The 26,280-nt window shown below is 38.5% G+C and overlaps 2 protein-coding genes across 4 annotated transcripts in view; both read left to right on the forward strand.

Annotated features, from left to right (window-relative positions):
• The window catches only part of AHCTF1 (AT-hook containing transcription factor 1), a 90,567-nt gene extending 73,172 nt beyond the window's left edge, over positions 1-17,395 (forward strand). For 2 of the 3 annotated variants that reach the window (XM_024252744.3, XM_054549899.2), the window contains exons 30-36: positions 313-436; positions 2,277-2,374; positions 4,746-4,954; positions 6,568-8,395; positions 13,988-14,121; positions 15,155-15,237; positions 16,934-17,395. In XM_024252744.3, coding sequence (XP_024108512.2) covers positions 313-436; positions 2,277-2,374; positions 4,746-4,954; positions 6,568-8,395; positions 13,988-14,121; positions 15,155-15,237; positions 16,934-17,126 — 2,669 coding nt within the window. In that variant the 3' untranslated portion in view covers positions 17,127-17,395. The remainder of the gene's footprint in view (positions 1-312; positions 437-2,276; positions 2,375-4,745; positions 4,955-6,567; positions 8,396-13,987; positions 14,122-15,154; positions 15,238-16,933) is intronic. The other variant, XM_024252746.3, reaches the window with a different exon arrangement.
• Positions 17,396-17,875: 480 nt separating this feature from the next.
• Positions 17,876-26,280, forward strand: part of LOC112129364 (kinesin-like protein KIF28P) — a 71,329-nt gene continuing 62,924 nt past the window's right edge. The window contains 2 exon segments of the mRNA XM_054542740.1: positions 17,876-17,895; positions 18,286-18,412. Coding sequence (XP_054398715.1) covers positions 17,876-17,895; positions 18,286-18,412 — 147 coding nt within the window.

Here is a 26,280-nt window from a genome sequence, read left to right on the forward strand (position 1 = left end):
AAAATTAGCAGGGCATGGTGGCGGGGACCTGTAGTCCCAGCTACTCAGGAGGCTGAGGCGGAAGAATGGCGTAAACCTGGGAGGCAGAGCTTACAGTGAGCCGAGATAGCGCCACTGCACTCCAGCCTGGGCGACAGAGCAAGACTCCGTCTCCAAAAAAAAGAAGAAAGTGTTAGCAGTCTGATAACACAGCAGCAAACCTAAAAGAACAAAAAAGCAGACCCAACAACTTTTTAAAAAGCAATAATGCAAGACTATCAGTAATCACTAAATATTTAGCATAAATAATATTCTTATTTGTATGACTTATAGGCAATTTAGAAGATGCAGAAACAAAGGATCTCTTAGTTGCAGCAGAGGCATTTTCAGAATTAAATCACTTAAGCCCCATTCAAGGAACTGAAGCTTCTCTTTGTGCACCATCAGTCTATGAAGGGTAAGTTGATGGAGAGAAATTCAAATACTTTTTAAAAGAAGTTTAATGAAATTGTGAACCAGAAGTAAAATATTCTGTGCATGTTAGATTTCACTCAGATCTTTAACATCTCCATTTTGGTAACGTTGGCTGTTCTAAAAGAAGTTTAGTTGTGCAGTTATATGTCATTTAGTAGTTACTGTGAAGTTTCGGAAATATACAGAGACACGATAAATTGAGGCAGAACTCTGGTGATTCTGTTTTTGTTGAAGACCAAGATTTCGCTCACAGCTGTGCATACCTCCATGCCCTCTGCTTTCCAGTGGTTTCTGGATGATCAGGCACAAGACTCTCATAGGTAGACATAGTAGAGCACAGGAGAGATGACAGACAGTTTTATTTCCTTCCATTTGTTCAGTACATGACTCTAAGTTTGTGTTTTTTAACGACCATTTGAAGCATACTCCCAAATAATTTTCATTGACACTTTACTAGATGACGTATTCAAAGTGTGGTCAAGCAGATTGGTGAGAGTATCAGTTTATGTTCTGCAACAAGATAAACAGCTTGCCTTGGAATATAAATCAGTGCACTGCCTCCTTTATGGAAAGTCAGCTGTACTAATCAGTATGATTAGTGAAGCAATTGATTCACCTTCTGGCAAGAGCTCCCTGTCTCATTGCAAGACTGACACAGATTGCGTGTCCGCACTTTTGAATAACACCGTTGTAGAGGATACAAAAAAGGGACAGCTTCAATTATCAAGTAGTAGTAAGGGTGATTCAGTAAAATTAACCGACACAAAATATAACTTACAACATTATAAATGGTTTGTTACTTTATACATAATGAAAGGGACTTACCAGACCACCTGTACAATTCAGTATCATGATAGTCACCCCTTGTACCTTGAACTAAATCACATGCTTTACACCTGAGAAGAGAAATCTAGATTAGCTGGAATCTTTGCCAGGCCTGCATGGAAAAAGTAGATGCCAATATGAAAGGATTATCCAAATTATTTTTTCGTAATGTTTTTTCAATTTAAATGAAAACTAATGTTACTTATCGCAATGGCTTTGATGGATAATTGCAAAGCAAAGAGTAGTCGCATGAGAGGGAATCACCTGAGAGTTACCAGTGAGAACCCAGGTGCATATTCACTATCTTGGCTAACTAGTTCCTTTTAAAATGTAAGCTTATTTGATATTTTGTGGTGATGTATCACTGTTACTTTTATTGTAAAATCTATAAATGTTTTAAATACCTTTTTCTTGAATTTACTTTCAAATACTATTTGTCCTAATTTTTAAAATTAGCATGCTTTAACTGGGTTTTGAGAAAGATCAGATTAGAATATTAAAGGAACACTGTCGTCATATTCCAGGATTTATTTTCATCATATGAATTAATACAGGTTTCATTGGTCTCTTATTCTGAGTCATTTATCATACTTTTTCCAGGTAGCATTAAAATATTGAACCTTGCCTCTACTGAGTTCATAGAAAATATTCCAGAATACTTGACAGACTTACTTGAAGAATGTGGCCACAGATTATTAAAAATTGGCTTAAATATAATGTATACTGACAGGCATTTTAAAATCATTTCATTTCTACTTTAAGGCCATGCCATTGTTGCCAAAAGAGTAAAACATTAGAAAATGGATAAAACAAGTACAGCATTGTTTCTGAATTCACTTTTAAATTTTATATTATCGTTCAGAATGAGCTTGAGTTGTATTGAATTCTCTGAACCTCAGTTTACGTCACCAAAATGACAGGTTAGGTGGTAGGACTAAAGCAGTTTAAAGCAGATGGGATCTTCTTACACACTAAGGTATATATTTCTTTTTCTAAAGGAAAGTCTTCACCCAGAAGTCCAAGGTACCAGTGTCGGACGAAGGATTAACATCTGTTGAAACCTACACCTCTGCAATTAGAGCAAATGACAATACATGTATGTATTATTTTGACTTTAGGATTATTCCATGTTTGTGTTTTGAGTGAAGAGTTTTCTGTTCTTAGAACAAAATAATCTATTGTGTTACTGAGATTTTTTCTCCTCAGTTATTCCTGTCTCTGGCCAGCTTTCCTGGCATAAAGTATTCTGAGGAGACGCATGAGCCGTCAGACAGTGGGTCGCTTGTAAGGCGTTCTGTGACCCAGCCAAATGCATCCCTGCTGCCTGACCTTCCGCGACTCAGAAGAGTTGTTATTTTGCGTGTGTGATAATTAGAAAATAATCACAAATGACTGACTATACTCCAGGGAAATTAACAAATATATGGAATTTTTTTTTTAATCCAGTGAGCGTTTTTGTGAAGGCCTATTCTCAGTTAGGCCCTGGCTATACAGAGATGAGGAAGATAGGATTTTCTTAAGGAGCTTACAGTTGGATTCAGGGGAAGCAGACACCTTGAATGTCTGTGTCCAGAATTGGTCTGATCATTTGTGTCTGTTAACTCATTTAATCCTCACAGCACTATACTATGACATAGTTGTTATCTGACTCTAGAGCCCAAGCTCTCAACTGTTATGCCTTTGTTCCTGGTACATTATGAATGGGGTGTAGGGCAAGCTTCAGCAGACTAGTTTTTGTCCCGTGATTAAGGTAATACATGATTACAGAGTAATCCAGAGAGAATTGTCTAACATATAAAGTAAAAAGCCGATCACCCATTTTAGGGGTCCATAATTAACAATTTAAAGTGTCTTTCCTGAATTTTTGTTTTCTGTGCCCATTTCCCCCAATATGTTGAAAGAGGAGACAAGATGGTGCCTAAAGAGTGCAGGGGGCTGAACCCAAATGTTTGGGTTCCTAACTCAGTCCTGTGCTTAAGGGCTATGCCTCTGTTTTTTTTTTGTTGGTAAAATATTAATAGTTTTAAATGAGTATTAATAAGACCCATTTCCTAGAGTTGTCAGGATTAAGCCACTGGCATGTAAAGTGTTTTGTATAGTGCTTGGTACCTGAAGTTTAGTAAATGTTAGCTGTTAGAAATGATCATTATCAAAAAAGCAACTTTCTTTTCTCATGTAATATATTTAAGACATTTTTCTGTCAGTAATATAATCCTGTTCTTTTTAACAGCTCTAACAGTGTTGTGTAGTGTAAATGTTACATGCTTAACTAATTGCTTATTGCTGAACATTTGGGCCAATCACCATTTTGGGGTTTGTTTTGCTGTTTCTGCAGTGAATATTCTTGTGTCTTTGCACATTACATTCTATGTCAGTATTTCTTTTGGGTAGATTCCTAACCATGGACTTGTTGGGTCCAGAAGTATGTACAGATTTTTTTTTTTTTTTTTTTTTTTTTTTCCCTGAAACAGAGTCCTGCTCTGTCACCCAGGCTAGAGTGCAGTGGCGCAATCTCGGCTCACTGCAAGCTCCGCCTCCCAGGTTCACGCCATTCTCCTGCCTCAGCCTCCCGAGTAGCTGGGACTACAGGTGCCTGCCACCGTGCCTGGCTAATTTTTTGTATTTTTAGTGGAGACAGGGTTTCACTGTGTTAGCCAGGGTGGTCTCGATCTCCTGACCTGGTGATCCACCCGCCTTGGCCTCCCAAAGTGCTAGGGTTACAGGTGTGAGCCACTGCGCCCAGCCAGATTTTTAATATTTTATTGTTGTATCCAATAAAGTTTGTATACTACTTTTATGTATTTGATGAGAAGTCCGTAAAGTGTTTTTTCGTCGTCCTCTTTTTGCCAAACAGGAAAACATTTTTCATTTTGTTTTATTAGTATCCACATGTTAGGGATAACAGCCCCATTTTCCATTGAAAGTGTAGAAATATTTTTTCCTAGTTCATCTTTTATTTTTGTGCTTTTTTATTGATGTTTTGTTGTTGTTAAACACTAAAGGATTTTAAAGTAGTAGAGTACATTTGTACCTGTTTGAATGCTTTCTGCCAAAAGAGATTCATTCTTTTTCCTAGTCCTGTCAAAGCCCAGATTGCATGTTCCTCATGTGATTCTGTAATTACTCTACAAGGATAGCTGGTTGTCTGGTAGTCACCTGGTGAATACAGTTTCAGATTAATAAGGAACAAGCACCTGAACTTCCTTGAAGCAGTTGGTCGTCATATTAAAAGTTTCCTGATATCATTTATCAGTTATCATTTTTAAATGTGAAATTTATCTTTTTCTGTTTTATCTCTGTGGAAAGGTATGTATTGTTTAAGAAGTTGCAGACTTTATGGCATTGTGATAGTTTATTAATATACTATTCAAGTGCAGTGTAGCCTTTTCCTTTCTGTTTGCTTCCTTAATTGTGTGTAGATTTATTTTTCAGTTTAAATGTAAAAAATTCCCTCATTTTTCTTTCAGCTATGGCTGATGTCCTTGGTGATAGTGGAAATTCCTCGCTCACTATCTCTGAAGGTCCTGTTGTCTCTGAGCACAGGCTTAACCAGGAAGTAGCGCAGAACTTAAAAGAAGATCATGAAGTAGAAGTTGGTGTACTAAAAGAAAGTGTTGCCTTACCAGAAGAAAAGCTTCCAATTTCTGACAGCCCTCCTGATACTCAAGAAATTCATGTAAAAAAAATTAATTTTTTACTTCTTTGTCAGTCTTTCAGTTTTGGTTTAGTTGTTTCAAGACAAAGTAGTTCAAACCTAACACGTTCATTTATTTGACTGCTATATAAAAACTTATTTATAAAAATATGGGTTCAAAAAATAAGTGTATAAATATTTTGTGGAATATAAAAACACATCCTTTAATAAATTGACCTTCAAGGTGGGTGCTGTGGCAGGTACCTATAGTCCCAGCTACTTGGGAGTTTGAGGAGGGAGGATCCTTGAGCCCAAGAGTTTGAGACCAGCCTGGGCAACATAACAAAATCCTGTCTCAGGGAAAAAATAAATAAATAAATAAACTGGTTTTAATGAAAGCCAAAAGGAAGTGTTAAAGAAGCCATAGTATTATCAATTTAATTTTTGCTGATCTGGTTCAAATGAAAGGTTTTTTTAGTCATAAGATCATATATTTGAAAGTATATGGATATAGTTAAACAGGATTAACACCCCTGCCCCATGCATCCTTGTGGGAGAATGATAGTCAACTGGCTGGTGTTGAACATCTGTACACTCTGAAAATAACTTTTGCTACTTAATAAGACTTACAGGTCTTTTAAAAAAATTCTATTATACCAAATCTTTTATTACCAGCAGGCAACTTTTATGTAATAAATTTTAAGATAAAAAACCAACTCTTCTAATTATTTATAGAAATTTGATTGTTTAGAATTTGGGAAGTTTCTTAACTCATAAAAATGTCATAGTTATCCATACTCATCTTAATGAGTATTCCCACTGCCAAATAGATGAGTGAAGTTGCAGTTCTTTTAGTTGGGAAGCTAATAAAAGTTGTGGGTATGCTGTAAGTGGGAATCCTAATTTCTAGGTTATTTCCAGTCTGTCATCTCACTGAATGTTTGGGGAGTGGGAAAATGTCATTGTCTAGGTGGGTGGTAATGTTCTACCTTCTTGGTCAGGAGATCTCTCTGTTACTTTCTACCTCCTCCTTTTTCTCCCCTTCCCTTACCAAAAGGTAAATGCAAGGACCATTCCTTCTTCCACCAAACCCTTGCAGGAGAGGTACTGAACTTGAAAGCCTTAGGAATTTCATGGTTTATGCAGCCCCAGCAAAGGGAAGAGGATTGAGTCTAGCCCAAGGGAGCTTATGTAGGTGAATTGTTCTTCAACCTTATGGGGATCGTGCTATTTAGAAAAGTGTGGATAGTTAGGTAATTTGGGGAATACCATTAAAACACAGTTTGGGGGTTGTTTGTTTTCTCCGGTTAATTTTTTTTCTTGGGTGAGAATAGAATAAGTCCTTAAATGTTTTCAGAACTGTTAGCATCATAATTTTCAAGCTTTTGTTGACTGTCTTTTTAGCTAGGGAAATGTAGAATTTCTAGTTAAATTTCAGTCATAATCTCAAAATCTGTCTAGTTATTTTGACTGAATGAGAAAGTCTGATTGCTTAAAGGGATAATTTTGAAAAGTAAACCCATAAGTATATGCCATATTAAATATAATTTATGTTTTAAAAGGCACACAGCCAAGGGTCATCAAAAACCTGTGTGCTTCAAGTTAAAACGTATATTAAAATTCTTTAACCAGTCTGTTATCTTTAATTCATTTAGGTGATTGAACAGGAAAAGCTTGAAGCTCAAGATTCAGGAGAAGAGGCTAGGAATCTTTCATTTAATGAGTTATATCCCTCTGGAACACTTAAGCTTCAGTACAATTTTGATACTATTGACCAACAGTTTTGTGACTTAGCCGATAATAAAGACACTGCTGAATGTGACATTGCTGAAGTAGATGGGGAACTTTTTGTGGCTCAAAGCAACTTTACCTTGATATTGGAAGGTGAAGAAGGAGAAGTTGAGCCAAGTGATTTTGCATCATCTGATGTGTTACCTAAAGCAGCTAACACAGCAACTGAAGAAAAACTTGTATGCAGTGGGGAAAATGATAATCATGGACAAGTTGCAAATTTGCCATCTGCCATAACTAGTGACCAAAAGTCCCAAAAAGTAGAGACTTTACCATATGTGCCTGAACCTATTAAAGTAGCAATTGCAGAAAATTTACTAGATGTAATTAAAGACACAAGAAGTAAAGAAATTACTTCAGATACAATGGAACAGTCCGTTCATGAAACGATACCTTTAGTGAGCCAAAACATAATGTGTCCCACTGAATTAGTCAAATCTGCACTTAAGACTGCTCAGAAAACAAGCACAATGACTATGAATGTCAGCCAGGTTGATGACATGGTTTCCTCCAAAACTCGTACGAGAGGACAACGTATCCAAAACGTTAATGTCAAATCAGCACAACAGGAAGCATCAGCAGATGTTGCTACTCCTAAGATGCCAGGGCAGTCAGTTAGGAAGAAAACTAGGAAGGCAAAAGAAATTTCTGAAGCTTCTGAAAACACCTATTCTGATGTCAGAGGAATATCTCAGAACCAGCAAATACCTCAAAATTCTATTACGCCTAGGAGAGGAAGGAGAAAGAAAGAAGTTAATCAGGACATACTAGAAAACACCAGTTCTGTGGAACAAGAATTACAGATCACTACAGGTAGGGAATCAAAAAGATTAAAATCATCTCAGCTGTTGGAACCAGCAGTTGAAGAAACTATTAAAAAAGAAGTTAAGGTTTCATCTGTTACAAAAAGGACTCCTAGAAGAATTAAAAGATCTGTAGAAAATCAGGAAAGTGTTGAAATTATAAATGATCTAAAAGTTAGTACAGTAACAAGTCCTAGCAGAACGATCAGAAAATTGAGAAGTGCTAATTTAGATGCTTCTGAAAATACAGGAAATAAGCAAGATGATAAATCCAGTGACGAGCAGCTGCCTGTTAAACGTATTAGAAGGGTCAGAGGGAGAGAAGTTAGTCCATCAGATGTGAGAGAAGACTCCAACCTTGAGTCATCTCAGTTGACTCTTCAAGCAGAATTTGATATGTCTGCCACACCTAGAAAACGTGGTAGACCAAGAAAAATCAATCCATCTGAAGATGTAGGATCTAAGGCTGCTAAGGAAGAGAGAAGCCCCAAGAAGAAAGAAGCTCCCAGCATTAAAAGGAGATCTACAAGAAATGCCCCAGCTAAAAGTGAAAATATTGATGTTGGAAAACCAGCTTTAGGAAAATCCATTTTAGTGCCAAACGAGGAACTTTTGATGGTGATGAACTCTAAGAAAAAACTTACAAAAAAGTCTGAAAGTCAAAGCCAAAAACATTCATTGCACTCAGTGTCAGAAGAACGCACAGATGAAATGACACAGAAAGAAACAAATGACCAGGAAGAAAGATTGCTCGCCAGAGCTTCCTTCACTACATCATCCCGCAGCACCAGGACTCGGTCTAGCAAGGCCGTCTTGTTGCCGGACCTTTCTGAACCAAACAATGAGCCTTTATTTTCTCCAGTGTCAGAAGTTCCAAGGAAAGCAAAAGGTACTTTTCTTTCTCTGCAAAACGGTTTTTCATCTCAGTCACCCTTCAGCTTAAAATTTGGTTATTTGTCCTAAAAATGGTTTTATAGGGAATTTTTCCCCTTCCCCCCCTCAAACCAAAATTGATCTTTTAGTAGTAAAGTTTAAAGATTTCATGTTTCAAAGTTTGAGTTCAGTTATTCAGTATGGTTAACGTGACTTAAATCCTGTAACTCGCGTAACATAGATTTATTTTTTAGAATAGTGTAATTTCTGTGACTTTTATAAATTGTAAGTGACTTTTAATTAAGTTTCTTCCAAAATAGAGGCAGTATTTTTAATCTCCCGTGTACTGCTGCATTTGGCTCACACCCCAGTGATATCCACAACCCAAAATTGTTTTGAAGGGAAACACCAGTAGCTTTTTACTAAGATACAGAAATTATTTCAATCCATATTCACTATTGCCCACAAACTGGCACATCTACATGCCCTCATCTTCAGTGAGGCCATCCTTCATTGTCACTGGTGAGCTAAGGACTGTATTTGGTTGGTGTAGGTCAGACCTTCTCATCAGGGGTGATCTGTCTCCCCAAAGGGAGCACATATATGCATTAAGTATACAAACAGATATACAATATATCTGCAGTAATAAAATTTTAATAGGGGGTGCTTTAAACATGTCTAAAAAGTTAAGACACTGGTGTGGCTGAATAGATCCCATCAGAGTAACTCTGTAAAAGTGTTAATGGTTAGGTAAACAAAATGTAGGGGTTTTTTGTGTTTTTTGTTTGTTTGTTTTGAGGTAGAGTCTCACTCTGTCGCCCAGGCTGGAGCGCAGTGGCGTGATCTTGGCTCACTGCAACCTCTGCCCCCTGGGTTCAAGCGATTCTCCTACCTCAGCCTCCCTAGTAGCTGGGATTACAGGCCCGGCTAATTTTTTGTATTTGTAGAGACAGCGTTTTGCCATGTTGGCCAGGCTGATCTTGAACTCCTGACCTCAAGTGATCCACCCGCCCCAGCCTCCCAAACTGTTGGGATTACAGGCGTGAGCCACCACACCCGGCCATGTAGTTGATTATGTAAGTTACAGTTTAATATTTGAATTTCAGCAAAGCAGTTCAGGACCTTATAAATAAAGTAGATGACTTGGCCTGGCACAGTGGCTCACGCCTGTAATCCCAGCACTTTGGGAGGCCAAGGCAGGTGGATCACGAGATGAGGAGATCGAGACCATTCTGGCTAACACTACTAAAAAAAATACAAAAAAATTAGCTGGGCGTGGTGGCGGGCGCCTGTAGTCCCAGCTACTCGGGAGGCTGAGGCAGGAGAATGGTGTGAACCTGGGAGGCAGAGCTTGCAGTGAGCCAAGATGGTGCCACTGTATTCCAGCTCGGGTGACAGAGTGAGACTGTGTCTCAAAAAAAAAATAATAATAATAAATAAAGTAGATGACTTGTTGTACTGATATAGTTTGAGCCCAGGAAAATGACTCTTCCCATAACAATTGATCATTTGTCCTAAAAATGATTTGTACCTATAGGGGATCCTCCTCTCCCCTCGTCACTCAGAAAATTTTTAATTAGGTCTTTGATTTTGGTAGTATAATTTAATTTCTTCATAGTGTTAGAAAAGTGTGGTTATACCTATGTTTTGCATGAAGGAGAATGAAATGACAGAATGTGTGATACTTTAGCCAACTTTTTTTTAAGTTCATTTTATTAAGGTGTTATTAAAAAGTTAGAATGAAAAACATTTTATTGGCAGGGAGTGGCAGGAAGTCATTAACATAACTTATACACTCCTCAGGACCTGGAGAAATATAGTAACCACCAAAAGTGAGAGTTATTTTGTTAGAGCTTAGCAAACATCTCAGTAATTCTGATTTTTGTCATCTTTACATATTTTTCATTTCTGTACCTACTAATTTTAACTTTTTTCTGTTAAACTAAAAATACATGCAACAACACGGCCAAAAAACCCCATCTCTACAAAAAGTACAAAAATTAGCCAGACGTGGTGGCACGGGCTTGTGGTCCCAGCTACTTGGGAGGCTAAGGCAGAAGGATCACTTGAGCCTGAGAGTTTGAGGCTGCAGTGAGCCATGATCGTGTGCCCCTGCACTCCAGCCTGGGCAACAGAGCAAGACCACGTCTCAAAACAAAAACAATACATGCCTACTTACTGAAAACTCGAAAATAGAAGTATATAATCCAGCCAGCGAAAGAATCACCATTCACATTTTCCTGTATATCGTTGCAGATACATATGTATGGTTGGTTTTTAAAAACCTGCAGTTTATGTACGTGCATATATTCTGCTTTTGTCCCCCTACTTATTTCATGAGCATTTTCAGCTCCCCCTTTTTTTTTTTTTGAGTTGGAGTTTGGCTGTTGTTACCCAGGCTGGAGTGCAATGGTGCCATCTTGGCTCACTGCAACCTCTGCCTCCTGGGTTCAAACAATTCTCCTGCCTCAGCCTCCCCAGTAGCTGGGATTACAGGCGCCTGCCACCATGCCTGGGTCATTTTTTTGTATTTTTAGTAGAGACAGGGTTTCGCCATGTTGGCCAGGCTAGTCTCAAACTCCTGACCTCAGATAATCCACCCGCCTTGGCCTCCCAGCGTGCTGGGGTTATAGGCATGATCCACTGTGCCCAGCCTTTAGTTAATCTTAAATATTCTTCAAAATCCAACCAGCCTGGGCAACTTAGTGGGACCCCATCTCTACAAAAGAAAAATTTTTAATGATTTGGGCATATGGTGGCTGCACCTATAGTCCCAGCTACTTGGGAGGCTGAGGTGTGAGGATGGCTTGAGCCCGGGAGGTTGAGGTTGCGGTGAGCCATCATACCACTGTGTTCCAGCCCAGGTGACAGATTGAGATCCTGTCACCTCCCCACCCCCCCCCAAAAAAAATATATATGTATATGTGTATATATATGTATATATATATTTCAAAATCTTAAACGTAATATTTCTTTTTTTTCATATTGGCATTTCATCTCACAAATATGCCACAGATTGTTTAAACCCTCTTCTGTTGGATATTTGAATTGCTTTCAGATTTTTTAATATTAAAAATAGGCAACTTCTAGAATGAGATGATGGGACTGGAAGGGATAAGAAACTTGGGATTGAGAGCTCTCATTTCTGCCATTTACTAGCTGGGCAGAAAATCATTGAACCTTTATGAGCCTTGTTTCCTCCTCCTGGAATGAATGTGGTAGTGCATACCTTACAGGGGTTCTTATGAGTATTCATGACTTTAACAAAGCAATGAGCACTCTAGGACATAGTTTCCTGTCTTCCTCTGCCCTTTCTGTCCCTTGTGCCTATTTATATTCTAAACTTCATTTTTACATAGGGTTGCAGGTGCAGAGAAGACTGGGTGTAGGTATACTATATGATTGGAAGGCTAGAGGTGGTCTTTTATTTTATTGAAACATAGCAAAGAAATTATCTTAGAATTTTGTGTTTTACTAAATGAATATGAAACTTCACATTTCATACAGCAAATATTAAGAAGGACGTGCTATATACCTAAGGCCATACTAGATACATGATGTTCATGTATCATTTGATTCCCACTTCAACCCAGTGAAGTGTAGGTACTTTTACTTCCTTCTATCCTCATTGAGGAAACTGAAGTTCATTGAGACTGTGCACTCACATCACCCAGGGAATAAGATGTGTTGTCCTGGAGCTATTACTGCTACTACTGGCTGGTAAGAGCCAATTGTTAAATATCCAAGAACTTGTAACCCAGCCATGGTTTGCACTGGCCACAGGAGGCACATTTATACCTTAGAAATCAGCAAATGCTGCAAATCAGAGCTCTCTTTGAATTTTCGGAGTCATTTGCTAGCACACGGTTGAGTTTGAACCTAGGTCTTTTGAACTCTTTAATCCTCAAAACAGAGATGTGTAAGGAATTGACATACACTCAAGAAAGTTTCATCTGTGCTATAATAGAAGCATATGGAAAAAATGGTGGAGGCTGTTTTTGCATGTGATAGTATATTTTTGTATTTCCTTATATATTCCTTTGAAATGGAGTAGGAAAGCTTAGGTGAAGATTATGAAAAGTGACATAAATTGTTTTTTCAGGTAGCCTAGAAGAGACTTATAGAATGTATAATTTTCATAGAAATATTTTTGTTCATCTGTTTCTTGAAGCCAAGAGAGGGACCACCAGTAGACCTAGCCATTATCATTTTTGCCATTTACAAGCTGGGAGCAGAGATTATATATTTCTGATATCAACTCTATTTTTTCTTTTTTTAAGAATCATATGCTTATATATACCTACTGTGTACCCACACAAAAAAATTTTTTTAAGAATCATGCTTTAAAAGCAGAATTTGATATCTGATAGAACTCTTGACTGTCCCAGTAGCTGAAATAACATTGAACTATGATTGTATTTCAAGGGTTTGTAAATGATATTGTTGAAATAACAAATGCAAACATCTGTAGAGCACTTACCACCTACCACCATGCCACGCATTGTTCTACTTCTTTCATCCTCAACAACTTTGAGATAGATGCTATTATTAACCCTATTTTATAGAAACTGATGCACAGACAGCTTTAAGTTACTTGATTCTGGTCTCACAGTAAGTCCAGAAGCTGGGATTTACTCCGGCAGACTGGTTAAACTGAACTGTGCTCCTCTGTAATTATATTGATAATTGCTTTTAATATGGGGGCCCTGTAGTTTTAAAAAAAAAAAAAAGTATGTGTGATAAATGTTTTTATTCCTTATTTTAAACCAGTTGTTGTTTAAACCATTTTTATTTTTCTATGGAACATCTTCCTGTTAGCTTTTCACTCTGTTACACAGGCTGGAGTGCAGTGGCATAATCATGGCTCACTGTAGCCTCAGCTTCCCAGGCTCAGGTGATCCTCCTGCCTCAGCCTCCCAAGTAGCTGACACCACAGGCGTGCACCACCACATCAGCTAATCTTTTTAAAATTTTTTGTAGAGACAGGGCTCTCACTTTGTTGATCAGGCTGGTCTTGAACTCCTGGCCTTAAGCCGTCCTCCTGCCTCAGCCTCCCAAAGTGCTGGAATTACAGTTGTGAGCCACTGCACCTAGCAATTTCTCCTTTTGTGGAGATGAACTTTTCTGTTCCTTTAGCTGGAAGAAGTAGTTCAAAATGAGGTGGCTAGAAAGAGTTTCTCTTTTTTGAAAATAAAAAACCTACTTTGTAAATAACGTCTCTGGAATAGCAGTAGTTATGGCACAGACTAGCTCAAGGTTACATATAGGATTAATGCTTTCCCTCCCCAGAATGCTTGAGGAGCAGTAAGCATTAAAAGAAATAGACTAAACAGTTCTGTACCTGCTTTTATGGCCTGTCTTTATATTGTAGCACTTTTTAGTTTGAAGCATTCAATAGTCCTACACATTTGGCTTACCCAAATGATGTTGGGATTTTTCCTGTCTTTTCTCTGCCAACATGGATAATTAGGTTACAATACTAATGGTTTCCAGGTTTGGGGACGTTTGCATCTTTCTAAAATACATAATTTGTTCCAGGTTTTTATTGTGTTTATATATATGCACACATATATAAAGATACAGATACAGTTTTTTCAACTTTTTTTAGCTAAAAAAATAGAGGTTCCTGCACAGCTGAAAGAATTAGTTTCGGATTTATCTTCTCAGTTTGTCATCTCACCTCCTGCTTTAAGGAGCAGACAAAAAAACACATCCAATAAGAACAAGCTTGAAGATGAACTGGTAAGAAATGCATGATTTTATTTGTATGTTTGTTAAAACATACTTTTTATTTTTTTTAACAAATGTTTTAATAAAATTGTTTTAATTTTATTTAAATTTTAATGATTTTAAATTTTATTATTTAAATAAATGTCTTAAAGATAACAGTCATGTATACTAAAAGCCAAAAATGGTCTTATCTACCCCTTTGGAGACCCTCCCTACCTTTAAGACACAGCTGTGGTATGTTACTGATGATATTTTACTGGCAATTCAGTTTAAATTACCTGTTTGTGGAAGGGTTTTTAAATTCTAGTGTCCATCAGAATTACCTGGGTGTTTTTTAAAGAAATAGTTGAGGGATTGAGTGCGAGTCCCTTATGTTTATAAATGTTAATTCATAAGCATTTATTGAATTATCTGCCATGAGTCTGCTACTCTGCAAGGGCAAATTACACGAGAATAATTCAGGCAAATTCCTTGTCTGTCAGGCACCTACGGTTCAACTGACATACACAGTTTCATTGAAGAGTTGAAAACAATTATTTCAAATACTTTACTTTATAGACTGAGGTTAGAGGAGACAGGCATTCCTCCCGACAGAGTAAATGGCAGATGCAAAGGCTCAGAGCATGGCAATGGCAGGCAGATAAGGAGTGTTCATTGTCAATAGCCATGTGTGTATTACAGGTAGTTTCTATGAAAGATGAAATATGGGTAGGAAACAATAGTCTCTGGTTGTCTACTTCTTAGGAAATGAGAGCCTGGATATGGACAAAGGGAGTGGGTACAGAAGGGCAGTGGACAGTGGAAACATTCAAAAATAAAACTGATCATAACTTGGAGATTAGTTGAATTGTAGGAATGAAGAATAAAGAACAGGCCTACATAACTAAGGTTTCTACTAAAAAGTATGAGAAAGGGAGTCAATTTTGCATTTGGCGAGTTCGAATTCATCAGCAGTGTTTGGCTATAGTATTCCTTGTCTCAGGATAGAAGTTTTAAAATTAGATTCGTGTTTAATACTTAACTTTTTAAAATGTTTAACCCATAGAAAGATGATGCACAATCAGTAGAAACTGTGGGAAAGCCAAAAGTGAAACGAATCAGGACGTCAAAAACAAAACAAGCAAGCAAGTATGACTTTCTGTTCTTGATTGATTGATTGATTGATTGATTGATTCAGTCTCACTCTGTCCCCACCCTACTATCCTCCTTTTATTATTTTATTTTATTTTTATTTATTTATTTTTTTGAGACAGAGTCTCGGTCTGTCGCCAAGGCTGGAGTGCAGTGGTGTGATTTCGGCTCACTGCAACCTCTGCCTCCCAGGTTCAGGTGATTCTCATGCCTCAGCCTCTCGAGTAGCTGGGACTACAGGCGCCCACCACCACACCTGGCTAATTTTTGTATTTTTAGTAGAGACAGCATTTTATCATGTTGGCTAGGCTGGTCTCAAGTGATCCGCCTGCCTTTGCCTCCCATAGTGCTTGGATTACAGGTGTGAGCCACTGCGCCCAGCCTTGTTCTGTAATTTTTATCCATTTGTTTCTCAAAATTAGATTTGAGAAGACCCTTAATTTTACAAAAAGGAAATTAAGCTCACCAGAAAAGATTCTCAGGGGCATTTACAAGCACTGGCTCCCTGGCATTGTTAGATTTCACTGCTGAAGGTGGATTTCTTTATATATTAATAGCATGAAAGCCCAGTCCTTTTAAAAGGAGCATGGGAGGTTGGGCGTGGTGGCTCACGCCTGTAATCCCAGCACTTTGGGAGGCTGAGGCAGGTGGATCACGAGTCAGGAGTTCAAGACCAGCCTGGCCAAGATGGTGAAACTCCGTCTCTACTGAAAAAAAAAAAAAAATTAGCTGGGCGTGGTGGTGGATGCCTGTAATTCCAGCTACTCCGGAGGCTGAGGCAGGAGAATCACTTGAACCCAGGAGGTGGAGGTTTCAGTGAGCCGAGATCACGCCACTGCACTCCAGCCTGGGTGACAGACCGAGCGAGACTCTGTCTCAAAAAAATAAATAAAAATAAAATAATAAAAGAAGGATGGTAGGGTGGGGGCAGTTTAGTTCCCAATGGATCTTTCTGGTTTTTGCAGAAAAAGTAGGGAAGGGAAGTGGGATGTAAAGGTTTACCTCTTTGTCAGGAAAGTTAGGTAACTATTAGTAAAAAACAATTATACACTTTAAAATCCTGCAATTATTTTACAAAAAGCAATAAAACTGCATCCATGGGGAAATTACTCCGTTTCAGATATATTTGTTACACAGTATCTTGTTAATGCTGTGCTTAGTAGGCATGGTTGAATTTAATAAAAGCACAAGTCGATGCGTTTTATTTAAAAACGGATTTAATGACACTATGGCTAATATCACTGTTTGTTTACATATAAACTGGCATATCTATGTGAGAAACTCATGTCTGTGAAATTCTGTGCGTCTTTGCTCATTGCTGTGTTTGATCATTGACATTTCTGACATGCCACATGGGCCTGCGGGGCTCTTATCACCTGGGCTGACAACTGGTGCTCGGCCCATCCTTGTAATCCAGCAGGATTTTTTCATACATTTGAAACATTTAGAGGAAAATTCAGTAATTGAATAATTGTTTGTAAATATTCTGATCGAAAATGAAAAGAAACCTTAACTCTGCTTCTGATTAGCTTATATGACTTAAAGCTTCACTTCAGTTCTCTTGAAACCATTACATCTTTTATAAAATGAAAGCACTAAGCAGTCCCAAAGGTTTTTCTCAACATGTTGGGAAGCCAATTTTATTTTATAGCATAATGTGTTTATTCTTACTTGATCATATCTTTTTTTTCAGAAACACAGAAAAAGAAAGTGCTTGGTCACCTCCTCCCGTAGAAATTCGGCTGATTTCCCCCTTGGCTAGCCCAGTTGACGGAGTCAAGAGCAAACCAAGAAAAACTACAGAAGTGACGGGAACAGGTCTTGGAAGGAACAGAAAGAAACTGTCTTCCTATCCAAAGCAAATTTTACGCAGAAAAATGCTGTAATTTCTTGGGACGTTTTTAATGTATACCTATTTGTAAAGTCATCAGAATAGTGTGGATTATTAAATATCTAGTTTGGAAGAAAATAATTTATATAAATTATTGTAAATTTTTATGTAAACAGAAGGTCTTCAATAAGTAAAGTAACTCCATATGGAGTGATTGTTTCAGTCCAGGCAATTTTTCTATTTTATATTAAGACTTCATACATTTATATATATGTAAATATGGCTTATTAATGGAATGTTAAATAAAATGTATACTTCACAGTCGTTTGTGTCTTGGATTTTTGAAAGGGAGGGGATATCTGTTTAAATAGTTTTATATGCTCATTGGTCTCATTTTCTCTATTATTAAAATACTAGACCAGTCTTAAAATGGGGATGATTGAAGTATTGATATTTCTTTTTACAGTTACTATTTTATAATTTATGCACTTTGATTCTGTGATTCAGATTTCTAATCATAAAATGTATTTTTTTGTTTTTGGCTGTTACTATGTTAAAATTGAATTATGGGCATGTAATTTTGCCATCTTTGTAGTTTCACAAATTTTGTGTAATCTACCTCAAATGAATAATCCAAGTATTGGTTAACTATAATGTTGGCATCTCTCTTTTATTCAGCAAGCTTAAAGGCTCTTTAAAGTCTTAATTAGTCAAAGACTAATCCAGGTTAGATTGACCGGTTCACTGCTCACTTGCAACCTTATCAAAGGGTTTGACAAAGGGAAATGTAAAATAAATCTGTTTATGGATATTGAGTACATCTTGTATGTGCCTAATATTGATAGGATGAGATGTCTGAACAAATTTTTATAATATTGCTGTGAAGGAGCTTGCTACTGAACCACAGAAATCCTTTAATATTCAGGTTTTAAAACTGGCAAATTCTCACAGGACCTCAGGCACAGATTATTGAGGTTGGGAGAGAGTGAGTAGATGTAGAAAGGAGAAAAACAACACACGCCCTGTTCTCCACAGTACAACTGTGTGCAATTAAGCAATGGTACTTGATGTAGGCTCTAACACTCATCAATAAATAAGTGTTGTCAAATAATTTATAACAGGTAATTGATAGTGTGTAATGAATGGACTTAATAATTGATCATCTAGAAACGAACTGCTTTTTTGGGCTAAGCTTTTAATGTTTTAATGTAAAGCATACGCAGTGTGCTTTCTGCATTTATTTTTCTACCAAATAATACGGATAATGAGAAATTGGTGAAAATGCCTACGCCAGGTGTTGACAGTGTGAAAGTAGCAGTGCGAGTGCGGCCTTTTAGTCAGGTTAGTGATGGATGTTACGCTGCCTTGTTGAAAATTTCACTGACTTTGATTTTATTACTTTTTTAATGATAGTTATCAAACTTGTATTTAAGCTGCTTGTCATTTATGGAATATTGAACTTATTTAAATGAACTTGTTAAATGAATAATTTAAAGAGCTAAACATAATTCAGTAAACAATTTTATTCCTTTGCGCAAGTAGCACAATAAACATGGATGCAATGTATGTCAAGTTAATACTTTTTTAAACCAACGCAATTTGGTGAATATAGACGTGTGGTACCTGTTTTTAATAAATGTACTTTTTTCCCCCTCTGTGAATGTAGATCATAAGCAAACAAATTGCCTGTTCTAAATGAACTTTATATATATTTTAAATGAATGTATGAACTTATGTATAAATGTCTTTATATAGCTTGAATAAAAACACTGCTCATTAAAATGTGTTGCTACAACATTTTAGGATAGCGCATGAATGATATTCTTGGACCTTGTAGCAACCATGTATCTGATGATCAAAGCATTGGTTAAACTAAGGTGCTTAGTATCATAGTAGTAAGGTAAACAATATACTCAGAAAGATACTTAGTATCATAGTAGTAAGGTAAACAATATACTCAGAAAGATACTTAGTATCATAGTAGTAACATAATATACTCGGAAAGATACTATCAGTAGTAAGGTAAACAATATACTCAGATACTTAGTATAGTAGTAAGGTAAACAATATACTCGGAAAGATACTATCATAGTAGTAAGGTAAACAATATACTCAGATCAGGTATAGTTAATTCTGCCTGGATAGATCTTGAAGGCTTTGTAAAATATCGATCAAGACTTGCTTGACAGAACAACATGCAAACACCTGGTCCTGAATGGGCTACAATGGATTGACCTGATATGAGGTCTTCTCCCCCCACCCTCAACTTCTACAACTTGCTGCTTTTACCATTATCAATATTACTTTGTACATCTTCAGTTGGTATCAGTTCTGTCTGTCCTGTGCCTCTGTATTCATCTATATTGTGGAAAGTATTTCAACAGCTGGGCACAGCTATGTAATTATGTAACTGCAGTTACATGTATAACTAGATAACTTTAAGTGTAGCTACTATTTAAGGCTTCTAAAGTAGCATGGCTTCTAAGGCAACTGATCAAAAAATGCCAAAGAATGAATTTGTGACCAGTATATTAACTACTTTGGCCCAACCAGACCTTCAACAACAATGCAAATGGTTATTCCTGCGGTCGTTTTCACTGGCCTCTAATATTGCCAGGATGAGTAACTGCAAATAAGGATTTGTAGGATTAGGCACTAAAACAGTCATGTATTTACAGAACCTTTAGGTTCCCTTTACAAAAAGATTGCATTTTATTCAAGTTCACCACCAAAGTTGCCAGACTAGAATAGTCTAAGCAAGGAGTAAAAAGGATGGATTCGGGAGATAGCTTGAAGGTACAGTGAGTGCTTGCTCTGTACCCACAGGGGCTATGTTCTAAGGCCCCCAGTGAATTCCTGAAACCACAGGTAGAACCTAACCCTATATATACACGACATTTTTTCCTGTACATACATACCTATGATAGTGTACAAATGAGTCACAGACTCTTGTACTTCGGGGCCGTGATTAAGTAACATAAGGGCACAGGCACTGCAGTGCCACCACGCTCATCTGGTAACCAAGATGGTTAGTAGCGGCTGTATCTACATGGATATGCTAGACAAGGATGATTCACGTCCAGGCAGGACAGTGGGATGGCATGAGATTTTCACACACTTCTCAGACTGGTGGCACGATTTAAAACAAGTTTATTTCTGGAACTTTCCATTTCATATTTTCATATTCTGGTTGACTGCTGGTACAAACCACAGAAAGTGAAACTGCAGACAAGGGGGGACTACTGTAGACAGTTACAGATTATCCTGCCTAGACACCTGCAGTACCCTCCTATGTGAACTTGCCACCCCTGATCCATTCTTTACCTAGCAGCAAGAGAAAAATACTAGTACCATGGAGCTCTCTGCTCAAAACCTTTCAGTTTATTAAAAATAAAATTTTGCAGTTTACAGGGCCTAGGTGACCTGGACACTGCCTAATTTTCTAACTCCATATCTAGTGCTTATGTTCATTGTGAGATCAGAGAACCTACTTTATGGCACTTTCATTATAAGAAGCAATATATTTCTGGGTACACTGGCTCACACCTGTAATCCCAGCACTTTGGGAGGCTGAGTTCAAGACCAGCCTGGCCAACATGGTGAAACCCCGTCTCTACTAAAAATACAAAAATTAGCCAGGTATGGTCACACACGCTTGTAGGCCCAGCTACTTGGGAGGCTGAGACACGAGAATTGCTTTAATCCGGGAGGCGGAGGCTGCAGTGAACCAAGATGACGCCACTGCACTCCAGTCTGGGCGACAGAGTGAGACTCACTCAAAAATAAAAATAAAGCAATATATTCTCAGACAGTATATTCTCTGGACCTCAGTTTATCTGTAAAATGGGCTCTTGACACTTCACAAGATTGCTATTGTAAGAGGAAATATGTCTACCGCAGAGCACAGTGCCTGACAACTATTTTAGCTGCTATGTTTTTCACCATAATCTCTTTTAAACAACTTTGAGATAATACAATTCAAAGTATACAATTCAATGGTTTTAAATATGTGCAACAATCACCACGTCAATTTCAGAACATTTCATCACCTAAGAATTTCTGCACCTTTTAGTTACCCTATTTCCCATCCCTAAGCAACCACTAATGTGCCCTGCAGATTTCCCTTCCTGGGTGAGTTTCCTATGAGTGGAATCATATATAGTCTTTTGTGACTGGCTTCTTTCACACAGCGTGTTTTCAAGGTCCACCCATGTTGCAACATATATTAAAACGCCATTCTCTATGGCTGGTGAATATTCAGAATTCTATTTTGTGGATACACAAGTTTTGTTCATCAGTGGAAGGACACTGCAGTTGGTTCTGCATTTTGCCTATTATTAATGACTGCTACACACATTTGTGTACAAGTTTTTGTGTGGGCATGTTTTCATTTCTCTTGGTTATATACCTAAGCATTGAATTGCTGAACCATACGGTAACTATGTTTCATCATTTGAGATATTCCCAGATTGTCTTCCAAAGCAGCTGTGCCAACATATATTCCCAACAGCGGTACATAAGGGCTCCAAATTGTTCACATCCTTGCCAACAATTGTTATCTGACTTTCCAATTATAGTCATCCTAGCTGATGTGAAGTGGCATGTCGTGGCTGTGATTTACATTTCTCTAGTGACTAATGATATCAAGCATCTTTTTAGGGGTATTTATTTGTGTATCTTCCTGGAGAAGTATCAATTCAGATCCTTTGCTCATTTTTTAAACTGGATCGTCTTTATTATTGAGCTGATCTTTATAGATTATGAATATGAATCCTTATCAGATACATGATTTGCAAATTTTCCACCCATTCTGTGGATTGTATTTTTCACATTCTCGGTGTTCTTTGAAGCAGAAACATTTTAAATGTTGGCAATTTTATTGCTTTGCTTTAGATGTCATATCTAAGAATCCGTTGTCCAATCCAAGGCCATGAAGATTTACTCCTGTTCTTCTAAGGCTTTTATAGTTTTAGCTCTTACATTTAGGCTTTTAATTAGAGATAATTTTGTATATAGTAAGAGTTCAATTTTTTTTTTTTTTAAGAGACAGAGTCTTACTCTGTCACCCAGGCTGGAGGGCAGTGGTATGATCAAAGCTCACTGTAACCTCAAACTCCCAGGCTCAGGCACTCCCCGTACTTCAGCCTCCAAAATAGCCAGGGCTATAGGTATGTGCCACTATGCCCAACTTTTTTTTTTTTAATAGAGATAGGGTCTCACTATGTTGCCAGGCTGGTCTCAAACTCCTAGCCTCAAGGAGCCTCAGGCTCCCAAAGAGTTGAGATTACAGGCATGAGCCACTGCATCCAGCCAATTTCATTCTTTCTCACATAGCTATCCAGTTCTCCCAGTATCATTTCTTAAAAAGGCTCTTCTTTTCCCCATTGGATGGTTCTAGCAGACTTGTTGAAAATCAGCTGACCATAGATGTCAGGGTTTATTTTTGGACTCAATTTTATTAATTTGTATGTCTGTCCTTGTCAGTACCACACTGCCTTCATTACTGTTGGTTTGTATTAAGTTGTGAAATCAGGAAGTGTGAATTCTACTTTTTTCTTCATTTTCAAGATTGTTTTAGATACTATGGGTCCTTTGCAATCCATATGAATTTTAGAAGCAGCTTATCATGGCCAGGCATGGTGGCTTACGCCTGTAATCCCAACATTTTGGGAGGCCGAGACGGGTGGATCACCTGAGGTCACGAGTTCGAGACCAACCTGATCAACATGGTGAAACCCTGTCTCTAAGAAAAATACAAAAATTAGCCAGGCACGGGTGGGGCGGTGGGGTGGCGCCTGTAATCCCAGCTATTCAGGAGTCTGGGGCAGGAGAATTGCCTGAACCCGGGAGGCAGAGGTTGCAGTGAGCTGAGACTGTGCGACTGCACTCCAGCCTGGGTGACAGAGTAAGGGAAAAAAAAAAAAAAAAAATTAGCTCAGCATTTTCTACAAAGAAGTCAGATGGGTTCTCCCAAGGATTGCACTGGATCTATATGTTAGTTTGGTGAATACTGCCTTCCAAATGACCTTAAGTCTTCTGATCCACGAACATAGGATGTTTTTTCAGTCTTTGGTTTCTTAGTTTCTTTCAACAAAGTCATATAGCGGGCTGGGTGCGGTGGCTCATGCCTGTAATCCCAGCAATTTGGGAGGCTGAGGCGGGCAGATCACGAGGTCAGGAGATCAAGACCATCCTGGCTAACACAGTGAAACTCCATCTCTACTAAAAATACAAAAAATTAGCCAGGCGTGGTGGCGGGTGCCTGTAGTCCCAACTGCTCAGGAGGCTGAGGCAGGAGAATGGTGTGAACCCAGGAGGCGGAGCTTGCAGTGAGCTGAGATCACACCACTGCACTCCCAGCCTGGGCAACAGGGCGAGACTGTCTCACAAAAAAAAAAAAAAAAAAAAAAAAAAAGTCTTATAGGTTTCAGAGTATGGTTTGTACTACTTTCATTAAATGTATTCCTATTTTATTATTATTTATTTATTTTTGAGACGGTTTTTCACTCTTGTTCCCCAGGCTAGAGTGCTGTGGCACAATCTCAGCTCACTGCAACCTCCACCTCCCAGGTTCAAGCAATTCTCCTGCCTCAGCCTCCCAAGTAGCTGGGATTACAGGCGCCCTGCACCACACCCGGCTAATTTTTTTGTTTGTATTTTTAATAGAGACAGGGTTTCACCATGTTGGCCAGGCTGGTCTCGAACCGCTGACCTCAGGTGGTCCACCCACCTTGGCCTCCCAAAGTGCTGGGATTACAGGCGTGAGCCACTGCACCCGGCCTTATATTTTTATTTTTTATTTTTGTGGGTACCCACAAAATTAACTCTAACTAACTGCCTTACAGTTAAAGGGGGGCATGCCACACCATGCAGAGCCACATGGGCAAGTACAAAGAACAGGCAAAAGAAAGGAGAGAGCAGGACTTAGAGCCTTTGCCGTATTTCCTGCAGGAAGGAATGGGCAAGGCAGAGGAGGCAAGTTTGACGAGTTTAGAATTGGATAGTATGAATAATTTTGGTGGGCTCTGACCTTTAAGAGTGCTCTTTAGTTGTTTAGTACCTGGCCTTGGGGGTGATTTAGAGCAGGGAAAGTACTGGCTTGGTGTATAGGAGTTAGATAGAGGAGGTAGTTGGGGATACGGGCTTTGATTGGTGTATAGGAGTTAGATAGAGGAGGTAGTTGGGGATACGGGCTTTGATTGGTGTATAGGAGTTAGATAGAGGAGGTAGTGGGGATATGGGCTTTGATTGGTTCTTTGCACATGAAAGCCAAATTGTTTGCTATCTCTAGGAATCTGATAGCCCTGGTGAGCTGCAGAAGGTCAAACCGTCATAAAGTATAGATCTCCACAGGATGCCATAGTGAATAGTGCTATGTTTTCCTGAGGAGATATAAGACTTAGCTACTCATAATTATGACATAATCATGATTGGTAATGTGGGGAAGTAAATGTCTCAAAGCTTCTATACATATGTATATATTTTTTCATATATACAGAGAAAATTTTAAAATACGATTAATACAATAATTTCCATTGTTGAACCAACTTTGAAGCCCTAGGATAAATTCCATTTGGTCATGGGATGCAATTCTTTTTATACGTTGCTGGATTTAGTTTCATAGTATTTTGTTGAGGATTTTCGCATGCATAGTCATAAGAGATAATGGTTTGTAATTTTGTTTTTTCTTTTTGAGACACAGTCTCACTCTGTCAGCTGGGCTGGAGTGCAGTGGCGCAATGTCAGCTCACTGCAACCTCCACCTCCTGGGTTCAAGCGATTCTCGTGCCTCAGCTTCTTGAGTAGCCGGGATTATAGGCGCCCACCATCACGCCCGGCTAATTTTTGTATTTTTAGTGGAGACACGGTTTCACCATGTTGGTCAGGCTGGTCTCGAACTCCTGACATCATGATATGCCTTCCTCAGCCTCCCAAAGTGCTGGGATTACACGCGGGAGCCACCATGCCCGGCATGTAGTTTTTTGTTTTTTGTTTTTCTGAGACAGAGTTTCACTCTATCGCCCAGGCTGGAGTGCAGTGGTGCAATCTCAGCTCACTGCAATCTCTGCCTCCTGGGTTCATGCCATTGTCCTGCCTCAGCCTCCCGAGTAACTGGGACTACAGGCACCTGCCACTATGCCTGGCTAATTTTTTCTATTTTTAGTAGAGATGGGGTTTCACCATGTTAGCCAGGATGGTCTCGATCTCCTGACCTCATGATCCACCCGCCTCAGCCTCCCACAGTGCTGGGGTTACAGGCGTGAGCCATCGTGCCCGGCCAGCATTTCTACTTCTATGTCTTCCCTTGTTCTAGGTCTATTTAGATTTTTTTCTTGAGTCAATTTCTGTTATTTCTGCCTTTGTAGGAATTTATTTCATCTAAGTTATCTAATTTGTTGGTATTCATTTGTTCAAAGTATTCCTTTATAATCCTTTCTTTAATCATAGTTTTCTTTCATTCCATGAATATGTTTATAATGACTACTTTAAGAGTCTTTTTCTGATAAATCCTGCATCTGCTTACTCTGTTTTTGTTGCCTGTTACTTCCCGAGTGTATGGATCATACTTTCCTGTTACTTTGCATGCCTCCTAATTTTTTCTTAGAAACTGGACATTGTAGATATATTGTAGCAGCTCTGGCTACTAGCTCTGCATCTCCTCTGTGGCTTGTTACTTTCATTTGCCAGTTTGTTTAGTGACTGGCTGAATTATTTTAGCGAAGTCTATTATGTCCCCCAGCCCCCACTGTTGTTCCTTAGGGAAGCATAGTTTTGGGTCTGCCCCAGTCATGCTGGGAGAACAATGGATTTGGTAGGGCTTCCTTCCTGTCTTTGCTTACCCATGCCCAGCTGTTAAACTTCACGATTTACTGGCTGATTATTGTTTTCAATAATGTCCTGGGGTATAAATTGCCTTACAAATGAATCCGATCAAATTCTGCTTCCTTTGAAGGGAATCGTTTCTAAAACCAGTGTTTGATATTTTTGACCTTCCAACTATCTTATTCTCCAGTTCATCCCTGAAAATTAGAGGGCATACACTTTTACTTGTATTTGACTCTTTTCTCAGTTGTCTTTCATCACAACCTCCACCATTCTCGAGGGCATCCTTAGGCTTGAACTTCCCCAATCTGTTACAAATGAAGTCAGTTCCTTTAGGAAGAGATGTTAGGCACCATGGGTTGTATGGCCTAATTATTATCCCCCCA

This window comes from Pongo abelii, chromosome 1 (assembly GCF_028885655.2).
Source record: "Pongo abelii isolate AG06213 chromosome 1, NHGRI_mPonAbe1-v2.0_pri, whole genome shotgun sequence".
Taxonomy (NCBI): Eukaryota; Metazoa; Chordata; class Mammalia; order Primates; family Hominidae; genus Pongo; species Pongo abelii.